Source organism: Mercenaria mercenaria, chromosome 6 (assembly GCF_021730395.1).
Source record: "Mercenaria mercenaria strain notata chromosome 6, MADL_Memer_1, whole genome shotgun sequence".
Taxonomy (NCBI): Eukaryota; Metazoa; Mollusca; class Bivalvia; order Venerida; family Veneridae; genus Mercenaria; species Mercenaria mercenaria.
Genome location: NC_069366.1, coordinates 6,401,060 through 6,419,454, shown reverse-complemented (window position 1 = coordinate 6,419,454; position 18,395 = coordinate 6,401,060). Strand labels below are relative to the sequence as shown.

The following is an 18,395-nucleotide window of genomic DNA, read 5'->3' as shown; positions in this document are numbered from 1 at the left end:
GAATGGCAAACAGTGCAGACCATGCAGGCTGCACATCTGTGCAGGCTGATCTTGGTCTGCACTGGTCGCAAAGGCAGAATGACTTGCCGCCAGCAGGCTAAGGGGAAGTGACACCTTAACTCAAATATCCTACAACACTCTCTTCAAATCCTTTTGTTTCATCATAATTTCAGTTACTGTAAAATCATTTAATTTCGTGGGCCTTAAATTTCGTGGTTTTGGTCAAATGGGGATATCAATTTGTGGATTTCAACCTTTGAACATAAAATGAATGGAAATTTTACTTGTTCATTGGGATTAAATTTTGTGGATTGAATCAACCACGAAAATTAGTCCCCCACAAATATTTATAGGTTATTAGCTTTGTATCGGGAAATATGCACGAGTTCTTCAGCGGAAATATTGCGCGACTTTAGGAGCGCAATATTCTTACGCTGAAGAAGGAGTATGACGTCGTTTTTTTCTATTATTTGACACAGTGACCTTGTTTTTGAGCTCATGTGACCTACTTCTGAACTTGACCTATATCATCAAGATAAAAATTCTGACCAATTTTCATGAAGATCCATTGAAAAATATGGCCTCTAGAGAGGTCACAAGGTTTTTCTATTATCTGGCATAATAACCTAGTTTTTGAAGGCATGTGACCCAGTTTTATACTTGACCTAGATAACATCAAGGTGAACATTCTCACCAATTTTCATGAAGATCTCATGAAAAATATGGCCTCCAGTGATGTCACAAGGTTTTTCTATTTTCAGACGTACTGACCTAGTTTTGACCGCATGTGACCCAGTTTCGAACTTGACCTAGATATCATAAAGGTGAACATTTTCACCAATTTTCATGAAGATCCATTGAACAAGAGCTGTCCGTAAGACAGCCAAGCTCGACTATTCGAAATATTGTCCCAGAAGCAGGAAAATATTACCCAAAAAGGTTAAATATCAAAAGAGTTTTAAGTTCAAAAGGGGGAAAAATTTGACCAATATGCATATCAGTTATGGGACTTGCTGCTATCAACTAGTTTTATAACCCTGAAGGCACATGTGAAATTTCAATTCAATATCTGCATTAGTTTTGGAGATAGAAACTTGCATGTAAAACCCTTTTAAACCCGAATTTTCAAAGTCCAAAAGGGGGGATAATTTGCCCAAAATACATGCCAGAGTTATGGTCTTGACCCAGTGAGGTTGGTAATTGATCTAGAAAAAGAAAAAATAAGTTTCAAATCTATATGCCTTTTAGAAATAGCTGTATGTACTTGCACGCAAAAACTTTAACCAGAATTTTCTAAGTCCAAAGGGGGCATAATTTGGGAAAAAGAAAGTCGAGTTATGGGACTTGCTGCTATCAACTAGTTTTATAACCCGAAGACACATGTGAAGTTTCAAATCAATATCTGCATTAGTTTTGGAGATAGTAAAATTGCATGTAAAACTTTAACCAAAATTTTCCAAGTCCAAAAGGGGGCATAATTTGCTCAAAATACATGTCAGAGTTATGGGACTTGACCCAGAGAGGTTGGTAATTGACCTAGAAAAAGAAAAAATAAGTTTCAAAGCTATATGCCTTTAATTGATGGCTGTATGTACTTGCATGCAAAAACTTAACCAAGGTGTGACGGCAACGCCGACGCCAGGGTGAGTAGAATAGCTAGACTATTCTTCGAATAGTCGAGCTAAAAATATGGCCTCTAGAGAGGTCAAAAAATCTTTCTATGTTGAGCCCTAGTGACTTAGTTTTTGACCGCAGTTGACCTGGTTTCAAATTTGACCTAGATATCATCAAGATGAACATTCAAACCAACTTTCATACAGATCCCATGAAAACTATGGCCACTAGAGTGGTCACAAAGTTTTTCTATTATTTGACCTACTGACCTAGTTTTTGACTGCCTGTGACCCAGTTTCAAACTTGATCTAGATATTATCAAGATGAACATTCTGACCAATTTTCATGCAGATCCCATGAAAAATATGGCCTCTACAGAGGTCACAAGGTTTTTCTATTATTTGACTTACTGACCTAGTTTTTGACCGCATGTAACCCAGTTTCGAACTTGACCTACATATCATCAAGATGAACATTCTAACCAATTTTCATACAGATCCCATGAAAAATATGACCTTCAGAGAGGTTACAAGGTTTTTCTATTATTTAACCTAATGACCTAGTTTTGGACCACAGTTGACCCAATTCTAAACTTTACCTAGATATCATCAAGATGAACATTCTGACCAATTTTCATGCGGATCCCATGAAAAAGATGGCCTCTACAGAGGTCACAAGGTTTTTCTATTATTTGACCTACTGACCTAGTTTTGGATCAGACGTGACCCAGTTTCAAACTTGACCTAAATATCATCAAGATGAACATTCTGACCAATTTTCATGCAGATCCCATAAAAAATATGACCTCTAGAGAGGTCACAAGGATTTTCTATTATTTGACCTACTGACCTAGTTTTTGACCGCAGCTGACCAGGTTTCAAACTTGACCTAGATATCATCAAGATGAACATTCTGATCCATTTTCATGCAGATCCAATGAAAAATATGGCCTCTACAGAGATCACAAGGCTTTTCTATTATTTGACCTACTGACCTAGTTTTGGATCGGACGTGACCCAGTTTCGAACTTGACCTAGATATCATCAAGATGAACATTCTGACCAATTTTCATGCAGATCCCATGAAAAATATGACCTCCAGAGAGGTCACAAATATTTTCTATTATATGACCTACTGACCTAGTTTTTGATGGTATGTGACCCAGTTTCGAACTTGATCTAGATATCATCAAGGTGAACATTCAGACCAAATTTCATGAAGATCTTGTGAAAAATATGGCCTCTAGAGAGGTCACAAGGTTTTTCTATTTTTAGACCTACTGACCTAGTTTTTGAGGGCACGTGACCCAGTTTCGAACTTGACTAGATATCATCAATGTGAACATTCTGACCAACTTTCATAAAGATCCCATTAAAAATGTGACCTCTAGAGTGGTCACAAGCAAAAGTTTACGGACGGACGGACGCACGCAGAGGCACGACAGACGCAGCGCGATCACAAAAGCTCACCTTGTCACTTTGTGACAGGTGAGCTAAAAATAGTGCAACAACAAGAACTGAATTACGTCACGCGCCCGATATGAAATTCAGGCGTCAGTGTATGGAAAAATATTGACGTTTCCGGTACCAGTGTAACTTAATGGGGAATAGAAACGAGTATGTAATAATAATGATTTCACAGTATATCACAGCAGTGTACTGTTTCTACCACAATACAACTAACTTGTCTGACTGTGAGCTCATTAATATTCATGGAAGACAATCCAAGAAATCAAATTGCAAAGAAGGAGTAAAATTCTCTGAATTTTATATTCAAAACTCAAAATCCACAAATTCATATCTCCTTGAAATAGCCCTCTTGGCCAAAACTATTAAATATTTTGTCCACTAAATAAAATAACTCCACAGTAATGGACATTTTACGCACTTGAAGCAGAGGTGGTTTTAATTTATGACATTATATCTATGGTAGAATCATCAAGAGGAAAATGTCCCTAGCTGGAGGATAGTCCAGACCAAATATGTCTGAAGTTTTCCCTTAACCTTTAGCATGCTTGCAGCAAGTGATTCCGTCTTTGCGACCAGTGCAGACCAAGATCAGCCTGCACATCTGTGCAGTCTGATCATGGTCTGCACTGTTCGCCATTCAGTCAGTATCTTTTTGGTAAGCATCCCTTTTAACAGTTAATGGTACTGTCCAAATTGAAAGATACAAATTTAGCAGGGTAAGGGATAATAATGCTCTTGATATACTCTATTCATTGAGCTGTTTGGTTACAGATTTAATCATGTAAACTTGGTAAAATAGCTTTTAAATTAATAGAATACTGAAACCTGGCAGCAAAAGTTTAATGAAAACCACAAAAACAGTTAAATAAACATAACCGGATGTTTTATCAATTTACATATCTTTTAACCATAGAAGTGTCATAAATGAAAATATATAAAAGAAAACAAAAAAGTAAATATTTCAAACAAAAACAAGTTGTTATCTAGTACCTAAAGCAAATGAAATGCAAATAAAGTATATCTTACCTTTTTATACTACCCAGTAGTGGAAGCACATAAATATTTGTGTCTAACAACAAGATAAAATGTGTTACAGGCTGTTGAAAATTGCTTCTTAAGTTTTGGAATTTAGTAACAGTACAGTTAAGGTATTTCAGTACCTTGCGGATGCATATGGCCTCCTCTGAAGCAATAAAAGTACAATACCTCACTTACATTGAAGTTATAGGTCTCTGAGAGTAATGCCTGCATTGTAATTTGTTACAGGCTCTTTGAGGGTGATCTTAACTAATTCATGTGGGTCACTTAATCACTACATTTCCATGACATTTTCCATGAACATCTGGAGAAAATGTAATAAAAGATAAAAATATTTTCAAATGCTTGTAATACTATGTTTACTATATTGACACACAAAGAGCTTAGATGACCTGTTAGAAGTTTCTATTACTGTACACTACCTTAAGTCTGGCTGCTTGCTGGAAGTATGCGGAGCAGATACATTTTCGGACTATATCCCACTCATTCCCACACGATATCAACTCCATTTTCTGCTGATCCATTATTTCTTTTAACTGCTGTCTAACTTCTCGCACCTACAAAGTTATGGATCAAGGTAAATTAACAATTTGACTGATCCACCTTTTCTGTAATAATGTTTTCCCTAGATTTTTCTTTAAATGAATAAACAAGAGGGCCATGATGGCCCTATATTGCTCACCTGTTATCATTGCACTTGAGGACAAGAAGGTCCTCAGAAAAAATACCTAAGTCCAAAGGACAGGAACAACAAAGGGAAGAAATTTAACCAAAAAGAAAATAAAATTCTTACAAGGTACACATATGTCAAAATACACCTAACCATTGGAGGTACCATCCATGTTGTACCACAGAAAAGTGGTCTTGGTTTTTCCCTACGGCCAATAATAAACAAGAGGACCATGATGGTCCTGAATCGCTCACCTCTTCCCACATGACCCAGTTTTGAGTATGACGTCGTTTTTTCTATTATTTGACATAGTGACCTAGTTTTTGAGCTCATGTGACCCAGTTTTGAACTTGACCTAGATATTATCAAGATAAAAATTCTGACCAATTTTCATACAGATCCCATGAAAAATATGGCCTCTAGAGAGGTCACAAGGTTTTTCTATTATTTGACCTATTGACCTAGTTTTCGAAGGTATGTGACCCTGTTTTGAATTTTACCTATATATCATCAAGGTGAACATTCTCATTAATTTTCATGAAGATCTCATGAAAAATATGGCCTCTAGAGAGGTCACAAGGTTTTTCTATTTTTATACCTACTGGCCTAGCTTTTGACCGCACGTGACCCAGTTTCGAAACTGACCTAGATATTATCAAGGTGAACATTCAGGTCAATTTTCATGAAGATCCATTGAAAAATATGGCCTCTAGAGAGGCCAAAACATTTTTATAATTTTTGACCTACTGACCTAGTTTTTGACCGCAGTTGACCCAGTTTCAAACTTGACCTAGAAATCATCAAGATGAACATTCAGACCAACTTTCATACAGATCCCATGAAAAGTATGGCCTCTAGAGAGGTCACAAGGTTTTTTTTATTATTTGACCTACTGACTTAGTTTTTTAAGGCACGTGACCCAGTTTCAAGCTTGACCTAGATATCATCAAGGTGAACACTCTGACCAATTTTTATGGAGATCCATTCACAAGTCTGGCCTCTAGCGAGGTCACAAGGTTTTTCTATTTTTAGACCTACTGACCTAGTTTTTGACCGCACTTGACCCAGTTTCGAACTTGACTTAGATATCATCAAGATAAACATTCAGACCAACTTTCATACAGATCTCATGAAAAATATGGCATTTAGAGAGGTCACAAGGTTTTTCTATTATTTGACCTACTGACCTAGATTATGAAGGCACGTGACCTAGTTTCAAACTTGACCTAGATATCATCAAGTTGAACGTTCTGACCAATTTTCATGAAGATCTTGTGAAATATATGGCCTCTAGAGAGGTCACACGGTTTTTCTATTTTTAGACCTACTGACCTAGTTTTTGACCGCACGTGACCCACTTTCGAACTTGACCTAGATATCATCAAGATGAACATTCAGACCAACTTTCATGAAGATCTCATGAAATATATGGCCTCCAGAGAGGTCACAAGGTTTTTCTATTTTTAGACCTACTGACCTAGTTTTTGACCGCACGTGACCCAGTTTTGAACTCGACCTAGATATCATCAAGATGAACATTCAGACCAACTTTCATACAGATCCCATGAAAAATATGGCCTTTAGAGAGGTCACAATGTTTTTCTATTATTTGACCTACTGACATAGTTTTTGATGGCACGTGACCCAGTTTCAAATTAGACCTAGATATCATCAAGGTGGACGTTCTGACTAATTTTCATGAAGATCTTGTGAAATATATGGCCTCTAGAGGTCACAAGGTTTTTCTATTTTTAGACCTACTGACCTAGTTTTTGACGGCACGTGACCCAGTTTCGAACTTGACTTAGATATCATCAAGATGAACATTCAGACCAACTTTCATACAGATCCCATGAAAAATATGGCCTCTAGAGAGGTCACAAGGTTTTTCTATTATTTGACCTTCTGACCTAGATTATGAAGGCACGTGACCCAGTTTCAAACTTGACCTAGATATCATCAAGATGAACATTCTGACCAACTTTCATAAAGATCCCATGAAAAATGTGACCTCTAGAGTGGTCACAAGCAAAAGTTTACGGACGGACGCACGGAGGGACAGACGACGGACACCACGCGCTCACAAAAGCTCACCTTGTCACTTTGTGACAGGTGAGCTAAAAACAATATTGATGTCATTCATGATTTTAGAAATCTCAAGGGTAGGAACAGGATATTTTTTTAATTTTCAAAATATGTGGACTACTGGTAGTTTTAAATTGATCATCGTTTTGGTGGGGTACTTTCCACTGTAAATTTCTGTCATTTTTGACACGTTTTTTAAATTCATATTTGACTATTTGAAAATGAATTGTTATTAAACTTTAACAAGAGATCACAGAGTGATCTTGGCACCCACCAATGTGCCATTTTTGAGTGTTCCAAATTTCAAGACTGATTTGCTAGCTCAAGGTCAAATTTCATTTCCATACACAACACTGTGCATGTGGTCCAAATTCGAAAGCTGTAGCTTGAGAAATGTGAAAGTAGGTCACTAGATCAATTTCAAGGACAAAGTTCTTTGTACACAAAACTATGCATGTGCATCAAGTTTGAGGGCTGTAGTTTGAGAAATTTGAAAGTAGGTCACTACCTCAATCTTAAGGTCAAAGTTGATTTCGGTACACAAAACTATGCAAGTGGTCCAAATTTGAAGGCTGTAGCTTGAGAAATGTGAAAGTAGGTCACTAAGTCAAAATCAAGGTTAAATTACACTTCAGAACACAAATCAATGCATGTGGTCTAAATTTAAAGCCTGTACCTTCAAAAATGTGAAAGTAGGTCACTAGGTCAATGTCAAGGTCAAGGTCAAAGTTTGTTTCGGTACACAATCCTATGCATGTAGTCTAAATTTGAAGCCTGTAGATTCAGAAATGTGAAAGTAGGTCACAAAGTCAATCTTAAGGTCAAAATTCATTTCGGTACACAAAACTATGCAAGTGGTCCAAATTTGAAGGCTGTAGCTCGAGAAATGTGAAAGTAGGTCACTAGGTCAATGTCAAGGTCAAATTTTATTTCTGAACACAGAGCTATGCATGTGGTCCAAATTTGAAGCCTGTACCTTCAAAAATGTGAAAGTAGGTCACTAGGTCAATGTAAAGGTCAAAGTTTGTTTCTGTATACAAAACTATGCATGTGGTCCAAATTTGAAGGCTGTAGCTTGAGAAATGTGAAAGTAGGTCACTAGGTCAAAATCAAGGTCAAATTTCATTTCGGAACACAAAACTATGCATGTGGTCCAAATTTGAAGCCTGTACCTTCAAAAATGTGAAAGTAGGTCACTAGGTCAATGTCAAGGTCAAATTTTTTTCAGTGCACAAAACTATGCATGTGGTCCAAATTTGAAGGCTGTAGCTTGAGAAATGTGAAAGTAGGTCACTAGGTCAAAATCAAGGTCAACTCATGTCAAGGTTCATCTTGCTGCTTAAAACCATACATGTGGTCCAAATTTGAATGTTGTAGGTTATTGACAAGAAGATTTTAAAAGCTTTTCCCTATATAGGTCTATATGAACCATGTGACTCCCAGGGCGGGGCCATATTTGACCCTAGGGGGATAATTTGAACACACTTGGAAGAGAAACACTAAATGATGCTACATTACAAATGCCAAAGCCCTAGGTTTTGTGGTTTGGACAAGAAGATTTTAGAAGTTTTTCCCTATATAAGTCTATGTAAACCATGTGACCCCCGGGGCGGAGCCATATTTGACCCTAGGGGGATAATTTGAACAGTCTTACTAGAAGACCACTAGATGATGTCACACACAAAATATCAAAGCCCTAGGCCCTGTTGTTTTGAATAAGAGGTTTTTCAAAGTTTTTCCCTATATAAGTCTATATAAACCATGTGACCCCCGGGGTGGGGCCATATTAGACCCCAGGGAAAGAATTTGAATCATCTTGGTAGAGGACCACTAGATGATGCTTCATACCAAATATCAAAGCCCTAGGCTCTGTGTTTTTGGACAAAAAGATTTTCAAAGTTTTTCCCTATATAAATATATGTAAATTATACAAATAAAAAAAGGGCCATAACTCACTAAACGATTGTTGAACCAGTCTGATTTTCAGGGGGACACAACTAGGGTACCAATACATCATTCTGACAAAGTTTGGTCAAAATCCCCCCAATAGTTTCTGAGAAGATGCGATAACGAGAAATTGTTAACGGACGGACGGACAGAATGACGGACGGACGGACGGACCACGGACGCAGAGTGATTTGAATAGCCCACCATCATGATGATGGTGGGCTAAAAATGTCTTAAATAGCATAAAGCAATACTTTTGTGCAATTTTCTGTGATTCTGTTCAAATTTTTACAATAGGAAAAATAAATTTAGGCCATAAAATTGGCACAATTGAATATATTTTGAAAACTCAAAAAGATTCTACAACCACCTTCTGAGAACTGTAGATTTTTTTTTTAGATTATATATCTGCTTCTTCAAGAAAAAAGGTTGTGGTCCACTGATTAAGATATCTGCCGCTTAATACAGGGGCCATGGAACTGAGCCACACAAGGGCCACATTTAATCCTCATACAACACCTGTGCCTGTCCAGGAAGCCGATTCAAAGTGATTCAAATAAGCTTATAGCCTTCAACACAGTCAAGCTAAAACAAAGCAGTATATACTAAATTAAGTGACTTTAAAAATACATTTCACTGTGATATGTGCCACACATCTAGAGTCTAAACTAGGTTTTCCTATGTTTTGAGCTAATGAATGACCTTGCTTTTAACCTTAGATGACCCCAGTTTTGAACTTTACCTAGACTTCAAGGAGACAAACATTCTGACATATCATTACAAGATTAGGCAGAAAATGTTGCTCTACAGAGTTTAATATGGGTTTTAAATATTAGATCAAGTGACACCGATGACCCAGTTTCCTGCTTGTCTTGAGGTTTTATTAAGGGAAACATTTTGACAATTGTTATTATTAGCTTCATTAAGACTGGGCCAAACTTGTGACCACTACATTGCTTAAAGTAATTGTTGACAATGGACAATGACAGACAATGGTCACAGGGTGACCACAATAGCACACCAAGAGCACTTTGAGTTCAGGTGAACTTAATAACTATGTCATGTATATTTACAGTTCATGATATGAATGAAGTTCATTAAAATACTTTATAAGTGTGAAGCTGATTTTTGCAATAGACGACGAAACTTTTCAGCAAACTTTTATATTAACACATCTGAAGTGTAAATACCTCCGATTAGAGGTAGAAATCTTCTTTCAAGTTAGAATAGTAATTTTCAAATAACCTTTGCCTAAGTAGTAGGTGGGTTTGATTCCTACAGCATCAGGCTCTCGGTACACCGAAAGGCACCGTGATGTTTCAGTCAGGCTATTCTGGCGAAATCGGTGTATTGGGCAAAAACAGGGTATACAATCAGTTCACCTAGTGTAGTCTGCCAGAGGTCCAATTGTACATTTTTTCCATCAAGGAAAATACATTTCAAAGACACAGAATATTGAATGTATGTTGAAAACCAAATGTTTACATAGCAAATACTTGAATGTTGTAACTTCTTGTTTTATTAGTTAAAACTCATCTACCAACCTTTCTCATTGCCTTGATATGAATGAAATGAGTGTTTGCCCAGGAACTTGAGTACCTATAAATGAAAAGGAGACCATAAATATAAAATAGATGTTTACTTGTTATACAAGTCTGGTTTCTTTATGTTCTCAAAATTACTAAAGTTGTAAATATATCTTAGACCCTTCTCAACCAAGGCCAAGAAACAGAGAAAAATATTTTACTGTTAAACCAGCCAATCAATGCACTTCACCTGTGGCTGCCATAGAAATGCAGATAGTTAAAGATATGTAAGTGTCAAGCAAAGTTGTGTGAGACAGTGTCTTGCAAACAAGAGGACCATGAAGGCCCTGTATTTCTCACCTGACCTATTGACCTAAAGATCATCAAGATTAACATTCAGACCAAGTTTCATTAAGATATGGTCATAAATGTGGCCTCTAAAGTGTTAACTAGCTTTTCCTTCGATTTGACCTGGTGACCTAGTTTTTGACCTCACATGACCCAGATTCGAACTTGACCTAAAGATCATCAAGATTAACATTTTGACTAAGTTTCATGAAGATACATCATAAATGTGGCCTCTAAAGTGTTAACAAGCTTTTCCTTTGATTTGACCTAGTGACCTAGTTTTTGACCCCACCTGACCCAGATTTGAACCTGACCTATAGATCATCAAGATTAACATTCTGATAAAGTTTCATTAAGATACGGTCATAAATGTGGCCTCTACAGTGTTAACTAACTTTTTCTATGATTTGACCTGGTGACCTAGTTTTTGACCCCAGATAAACCAATATCGAACTCGTCCAAGATTTTATTGAGGGTAACATTTTGACCAAGTTTCATTAAGATTGGGCCCAAATTGTGACCTAGTGTTAACAAGCTTTTCCTTTGATTTGACCTAGTGACCTAGTTTTTGATCCCACCTGACCCAAATTTGAACTTGACCTATAGATCATCAAGATTAACATTCTGATGAAGTTTCATTAAGATATGGTCATAAATGTGGCCTCTACACTGTTAACTAGCTTTTCCTTTGATTTGATCTGGTGACCTAGTTTTTAATCCTACATGACCCAGATTCAAACTGGATCTTGAGATCATCTAATTTAACATTCTGACCAAGTTTCATAAAGATACATTCATAAATGTGGCCTCTACAGTGTTTACAAGCTTTTCCTTTGATTTGACCTGGTGACCTAGTTTCTGACCCCAGATGACCCAATATCAAATTCTTCCAAGATTTTAGAGAGGGTAACATTCTGACCAAGTTTCATTAAGATTGGGCCAAAATTGTGACCTCTAGAGTGTTAACAAGCTTTTCCTTTGATCTGACCTGGGGCCAGTTGTTTGAAACTTTAACCAGCTGTTAAACTAACTGCTGGTTAAATTTTGATTCAAAACACTTGTCTTGGTAGGAAACACTAGTATGATGTTTTGAGTTTATTGTAAAGAATTTTCAAATTTTATACACTCGAAACCCGTTATAACGCTACTCGATATACCGCGGTCCTCAGTATAACGCTGTATGGCCTTGGCTCCCAAATTTTAGAGGGTTAAAAAAAAATCCGCGGATGTTACTTAATTTGATCATAACCAGCGTTAAAACTACAAGTACCTGTGTGTACTTTAACACCTTTCCATGACAACTGTCACAAAATTCAATAATCGTCTGCTGGCTTACTTGTTTGCTATGGCCTTTGTTAAAGTTTCAATACATGTAGACCTGTGACAATTAGGCAATCAGTACCGTGTCAAAATTAAATTGTTTGCATTAACAAGCGTATTACATCGGTCAGTCAACTATCAAACTGTTTTAGTTTGCACCAATTAAGCGGATGACATGAACATTTGAGTGAATAAAATATCAAACAACAGGCCCAGATTTGTAATAAAATGCAGCCGTTTTTGGTAATGATCACATTCAGTTCATCGGAACTAACGAAGATTTGACGCACTGAAAGCCATATTGAGATTGTTCTCACACTTTTCATATCGTATATTATCGTAGATCTAGTTTATTTTATCATCTCATTTGTGTTATCTTTATTGTATTAGCGTTATATAACATTTTCTATCTCATTTATTCATTTTATTTATCGCTTTTTTTCACTCTTTTTTTTTTTACATTATCATTTTTACATAGTTTTTATACGTTTGTATACGTTTTTTTAGTAGCATTTAAGGTAAATAAATGTCCCGTTTTTACATTCTTAATTTCTTATGTAACATAAAACAGCGTTCAAAATACGTCTAATACATTACCGGTGGGTGGGGTATTGCATATACCAACCCGCATTATAAATTTAACCCCGCTAGATCCGCGGGTCTCGGACCTTGGACCCCGATGACAGCGTTATAACGGGTTCCCAGTGTAATTCTTAACTCTTACATTTGTTTTTTTAAGTCTTCTAAAATGTCGAAAACTTACCCTTAAAGTTAATCAACCGTTAGCTTAATCCCCTGTTAAAGTTTCAAACAACTGGGCCCAGGTGAACTAGTTTTTGACTCCAGATGACCCAATATCAAACTCGTCCAAGATTTTATTGACGGTAACATTCTGACCAAGTTTAATTAAGATTGGGCCAAAACTGTGACCTCTAGAGTGTTAACAAGCTTTTCCTTTGATTTGACCTGGTGACCTAGTTTTTAATCCCAGATGACCCAATATCGAACTAATCCAAGATTTTATTGAGGGTAACAATCTGACCAAGTTTCATTAGGATTAGGCCAAAATTGTGCCCTCTAGAGTGTAAACAGTCAAATTGTTGACGACGGACGGACGTCCGGCCGAAATGAAAGAGAGGGCCATTTCTTTTGTTATTTTCTTTTGTTTGAATAGGGGGCCCTGGCCCTTTAATCTATTGTTAACGGATTGAAGCTATTGTTCTTTTTTGTTCTCTTTACCATTAGATGGCCCTCTCTTTCTTTTCAGTTGCCCGGACTGACGGACGACGAAGGACGACGGACACAGGGCGATCACAAAAGCTCACCTTTGAGCACTGCGTGCTCAGGTGAGCTAAAAAACATACATGACAGACAGAGAAAGTTTAAGCAAAAACTCCATGTAAAAAGATACTTTTACATTTACTAACACCTACATTCTTATGAACACTGGCCTAAATATTCTATCACAATCATAAAATACATTTTTTCTGACAATATCTGTCGTAAAATATTTTGAGAGGCCAGTAGTACAAAAACAATATATTCCAGTCTAATAACTTAAGACAAAGCTAAAAATTTATGTTTGTAACTAACTGAAATGTTTTGAGAATTAAAGGAAAACCTAAATATCTATTAAGTCTAGAACAGTTTTAAACAAGAGCACCGCCTTGCAAGTGCTGACGCTCATCTGATTTTTTTTGTATAATAGAAATATTGTCCTACCCATGATTTTCTAAGTCTAAAAAGGGCCATCACTCTTGCAAAAGCAGGATAGAGTTATGTTTCTTGATGTACAGTGTCCACTTATGATGGTGAAAAACTGTTGCAAGTTTTAAAGCAATAGCTTTGATAGTTTATGAGAAAAGTTGACTTAAACATAATATTCAACCAAGAAAATGATTTTTCTTAGTCCAAAAGGGGCAATTATTATTGCAAAAAGCAGGATGGAGTTATGTTGCTTGCTGTACAGGGTCAGCTTATGATGGTGAACAAGAGTTGCAAGTTTTAAAGCAATAGCTTTGATAGTTTAAGAGAAAAAGTTGACCTAAACATAAAACTTAACCAAGAAATCTGATATTTTCTAAGTCCAAAAGGGGCCATAAATCTTGCAAAAAGCAGGATGGAGTTATGTTTCTTCCTGTACAGGGTCAGCTTATGATGGTGAACAAGTGTTGCAAGTTTTAAAGGAATAGCTTTGATAGTTTAGGATAAAAGCTGACCTAAACATAAAACTTAACCAAGAAAACTGATTTTCTAAGTCCAAAAGGAGCAATAATTCTTGCAAAAAGCAAGATGGAGTTATGTTTCTTGATGTACAGGGTCTGCTTATGATGGTGAACAAGTATTCCAAGTTTCAAAGCAAAAGCTTTGATAGTTTAGGAGAAAAGTTGACCTAAACATAAAACTTAACCAAGAAATCTGATATTTTCTAAGTACAAAAGGGGCCATAAATCTTGCAAAAAGCAAGATGGAGTTATGTTTCTTGCTATACAGGGTCAGCTTATGATGGTGAACAAGTATTCCAAGTTTCAAAGCAATAGCTTTGATAGTGTAGGAGAAAAGCTGACCTAAACATAAAACTTAACCAGGCAACGCCGACACAGACGCCGACGCCGACAACAGCTCAAGTGATGACAATAACTCATCATTTTTTTTCAAAAAATCAGATGAGCTAAAAATGTATGAATCCTGTTTAATATACTGATGTTAACCCTATACCCTGCTAGACTTCTATAATGAACTTGTCCATCTTCCAATTTGGACAGTACCATTAATTGTTTAAAGGGGTGTTAACCAAAAAGATACTGGCTGAATAGCAAACAGTGCAGATCATTATCAGACTGCACAGATGTGCAGGCTGATCATGATCTACACTGTTCGCAAAGGCAGAACCAATCGTGTCCAGCATGGTAAGGGTAAAAAAATAGTAAAAAATACAGACAGGACAAGAAAATTTACTCACTCTTTTACCTCTATGACCTTGACCTTTAAGCAAGGGGCCCTGAGGGACCTGAGTTGTGTAAACTATTGTGGACTAATGTATCGCATCTGACATATTGTCTTGTCATACTGAATGTTTGTGCCTTGTGATTTGAATATCTTTCAATGCAGACAAAGTGTAAGTGTGACCTTGACCTTTGTGCTATAATTCTGAATCATTCAAGTCGCACTTCATCTCATTTCAGTTATTTATATGGTGCTTTTTTGTGCCCAGTTATTTGAATATTTATCAATGCCATTCAATATATTTTAAAATGAAAATGTAGACAATGTACATGTCAATATTATATTATGACACTTTATATTCAAATGTAAATGTGTACCTATATGTATGTACAATGGATATAGAAAATAAACAGGGTTACCCGAAAGGGGCCTCAAAAAAAAAAAGTTATATGTGATTTTGATCTTTCAGCTTGAGGTCTGTCTTGCCCAAAAATGCATTGAAATACTTATTTTCTATTTATTTCATTCTTTATTTTTCACTAACATATTTCTCAATATACAAAAATGTACACAGTCATTGTTTATACTTTCTTACTTTAGACAAACAGCAAGTGAATAAAACTCTTAACCATTATTAGCCTGTGGACAGAAGATGAAGATATTTATCAGTAAAATCTTTAGTACAGATTACTCACTTGTAACAATTTTATCAATAGAAATCAAATGTGTATTTCATCTATACCCTAACAGTTTAGACTTATTTAGTCAGAGTTTGTTTATAAGATTTGTAAGACAGAATGAAATATCAATGACCAGTCATAATTTTATAGGTATCTTGACATGAAAGTTCAAAAAACTTTGGAAAATATGAGGGAGGGGGTGTGCATTTATTAGGGAATATATGGTATATCAAATATCTAAATGCAGAAAAATAATGAACATCTAGAACTGGCTGTTATGCCATTTATTAATAAAGAGTTTTTGTCTATTTTCAGCTGTTGTGGCCCCATCAGGAAACAAGAGAGCAACCTGAACTTTGGAAAAACATCCATGCACAGTTTTTATAACTTCGGTGCTATGATTTCAGCAATGAAACTAGTACACAGACAGATGGTCAGTGACCAGAAAAGTTTATCCGGAGCACTTTGGGCTCAGGTGAGTTAAAAACACTGCTCAGTGTCTGACACCAGATTCCAGTACAAATGATCGATAAGCTATCAACATATTACCCATTTCTTTTCCACTGTAGGTACACATTGAGGTAAGTAAGGTGATCACTCTCTGGAACCTGGAACTTCTCCCTTGCTGCATCAGATTCCTCCTCTCTCCCCTTTGGTCGATAAAATATCGCCGGCACAGACAACATGGATACAATTATCTGTAATGAACAAATGAACCGCATGTATTTAGTTCACTGAACCTGAGCTTATGGGAGATTGTTTGACCTATGCATTCTATGTCTACATCAAGGAGAAAATTTTATGTCCTGCCGACTCCTTTTTAACTGACCAGTACGGCACTGATAGAGAGTTGGGAAGTGTTGGGGAGGGGAAAATATGGACCTTGCTCATATATATATTATATACTGGATTTTCTTGTCCTATCAAAAGAGTATGTCATGGCGTTTGCAGGCAATATATATATATATATACTGGATTTTCTTGTCCTATCAAAAGAGTACGTCATGGCGTTTGCAGGCAATTTTCTTTGCAAACAGCAGGAAAATTAATAATCTAAGGATCCAAACAATGAAAAGACATAAACTGTAGACGAATGATGTAAATAAAATGATTAAGGCATAAACTTCAAAAATTGCTGCACTAAATATCCTTACATTCTGAATCATTTTAAAACTGCCAGATCATATTTTCTTAAACTTTATAAAATGATTGACAATTCATGGACACTATCTATATCCATTTTTGAATAGAATGTAACCCTACCCGCATACCATTCAGTCTCATATTCTATTCGATATGATAGAGATATTGCATTCACATTAAATCTAACTGGGTGACCTAGTTTTCAATTTTAAACACCTATGTAAATGAAGTTACTCTACCCTCCAGGGTCATTCTTTCAAAAACTGAACTGGCTGTTAAATTCAAATTTGTTTAACCCTTTCCCTGCTATATTTCTATAATGATCTTGTCCATCTTTCAATTTAGACAGTACCACTGACTGTTAAAAGGGGTGCTTATGAAAACGGTACTGACTGAATGGCAAACAGTGCAGATATTGATCAGACTACACAGATGTGCAGGCTGATCAAGATCCACATTGGTCGCAAAGGCAGAATCAATCGTGTCCAGCTTGATAAGGGTTAACGCTGTTCTCACTTTACTTTGAAAGTACTCTATATATTATCCAAAATACAACTGATCAAAAACCATAACATCAAATCGATATGCAACTAATTTTATCTTAAACAAGAGCTGTTGGAGGACATCAATGCTGGACTATTCAAAAGCCTTGTCACTGAAAAGTTTACATTGTATGAAAACCAAAAAAATGAAAAGAGGACAAAACTTTACAAAAAAGCAAAACAGAATTGTGGAACCTGAGCACTGAAAGTCAGATCATCACAGTGATCAAGGGTGTGGAGTTTCAGTCTATTCTAACTACTGATTCTGAGATACCAGTTTACCTACAAAAAAGTTAACCAAATTGGGATGTGAACATCCAGGCCAGCTTGACTTTTTTTCAAATAGTGCAGATAAAAATGTGTTCTTATATATATATATTCATGAACCTATAAAATATGAAATCTGGACTGGATGTGTAAAATTTTTAAAATAAACTGAGGTTTCATCACTGCAACTTGGTTAGAACAAGAACTATGAAAACTAAAATAATTGTTTTAAGTGGCTTTCAGCCATAGAGGTTAAAGTTTCATAAAAAGAAATATTATGCCCCTTATATAAAATTAAAATTATACTGTATGCACATAAAATGATAACAAGAAACCTGGCAATGATTAACATTTGACATCTGACACTGTGGTATGAAGACAAATGTATGTAATGCTAGCAACTGCACTGAGTTGTAATGTATATCACCATTCGAGGACTAAGTGAAATTTACAGCACTATCCAACCTTTGTCTCATTTAAAACTATGTACACCATAACTTTGGTGATAATAAGTCTACCCAAACTAAAGATTCTGAGCAAAAACCATTTCTATTTTTAGAAACAAAGACCTGAATGTCCCCAAATACAATCCCAACATGTGTTTTGATAACTTAGCAATACACACACCATGTTTGGTGACAACAGGTAGACCAAAACTAAAGATATTGAGTAGAAACCCATTTTCTATTTTTAGTAACAGTGACCTTGACTCCTAACAGCCCAAAATGTAATCCACCAGTCATCTCCACCTAGGTACCTACACAACAAGTTTCACCACTATGTCTCTTTCCTAACTAGTT

General features: G+C 36.2%; 2 protein-coding genes across 2 annotated transcripts in view; one reads left to right on the top strand and one right to left on the bottom strand.

Annotated features, from left to right (window-relative positions):
* The window catches only part of LOC123549804 (pre-mRNA-splicing factor ATP-dependent RNA helicase PRP16-like), a 162,818-nt gene that overhangs the window by 16,847 nt on the left and 127,576 nt on the right, over nt 1-18,395 (bottom strand). The window contains exons 21-23 of the mRNA XM_045338215.2: nt 16,193-16,341; nt 10,368-10,422; nt 4,544-4,678 (exon numbers count right to left, since the gene is read on the bottom strand). Of these exons, the coding sequence (XP_045194150.2) occupies nt 4,544-4,678; nt 10,368-10,422; nt 16,193-16,341 (339 nt within the window). The remainder of the gene's footprint in view (nt 1-4,543; nt 4,679-10,367; nt 10,423-16,192; nt 16,342-18,395) is intronic.
* LOC123549807 (uncharacterized) overlaps nt 15,991-18,395 on the top strand; it is a 31,011-nt gene continuing 28,606 nt past the window's right edge. The window contains exon 1 of the mRNA XM_053545014.1: nt 15,991-16,118. The gene's annotated coding sequence lies outside the window, so the exon portion shown is untranslated. The remainder of the gene's footprint in view (nt 16,119-18,395) is intronic.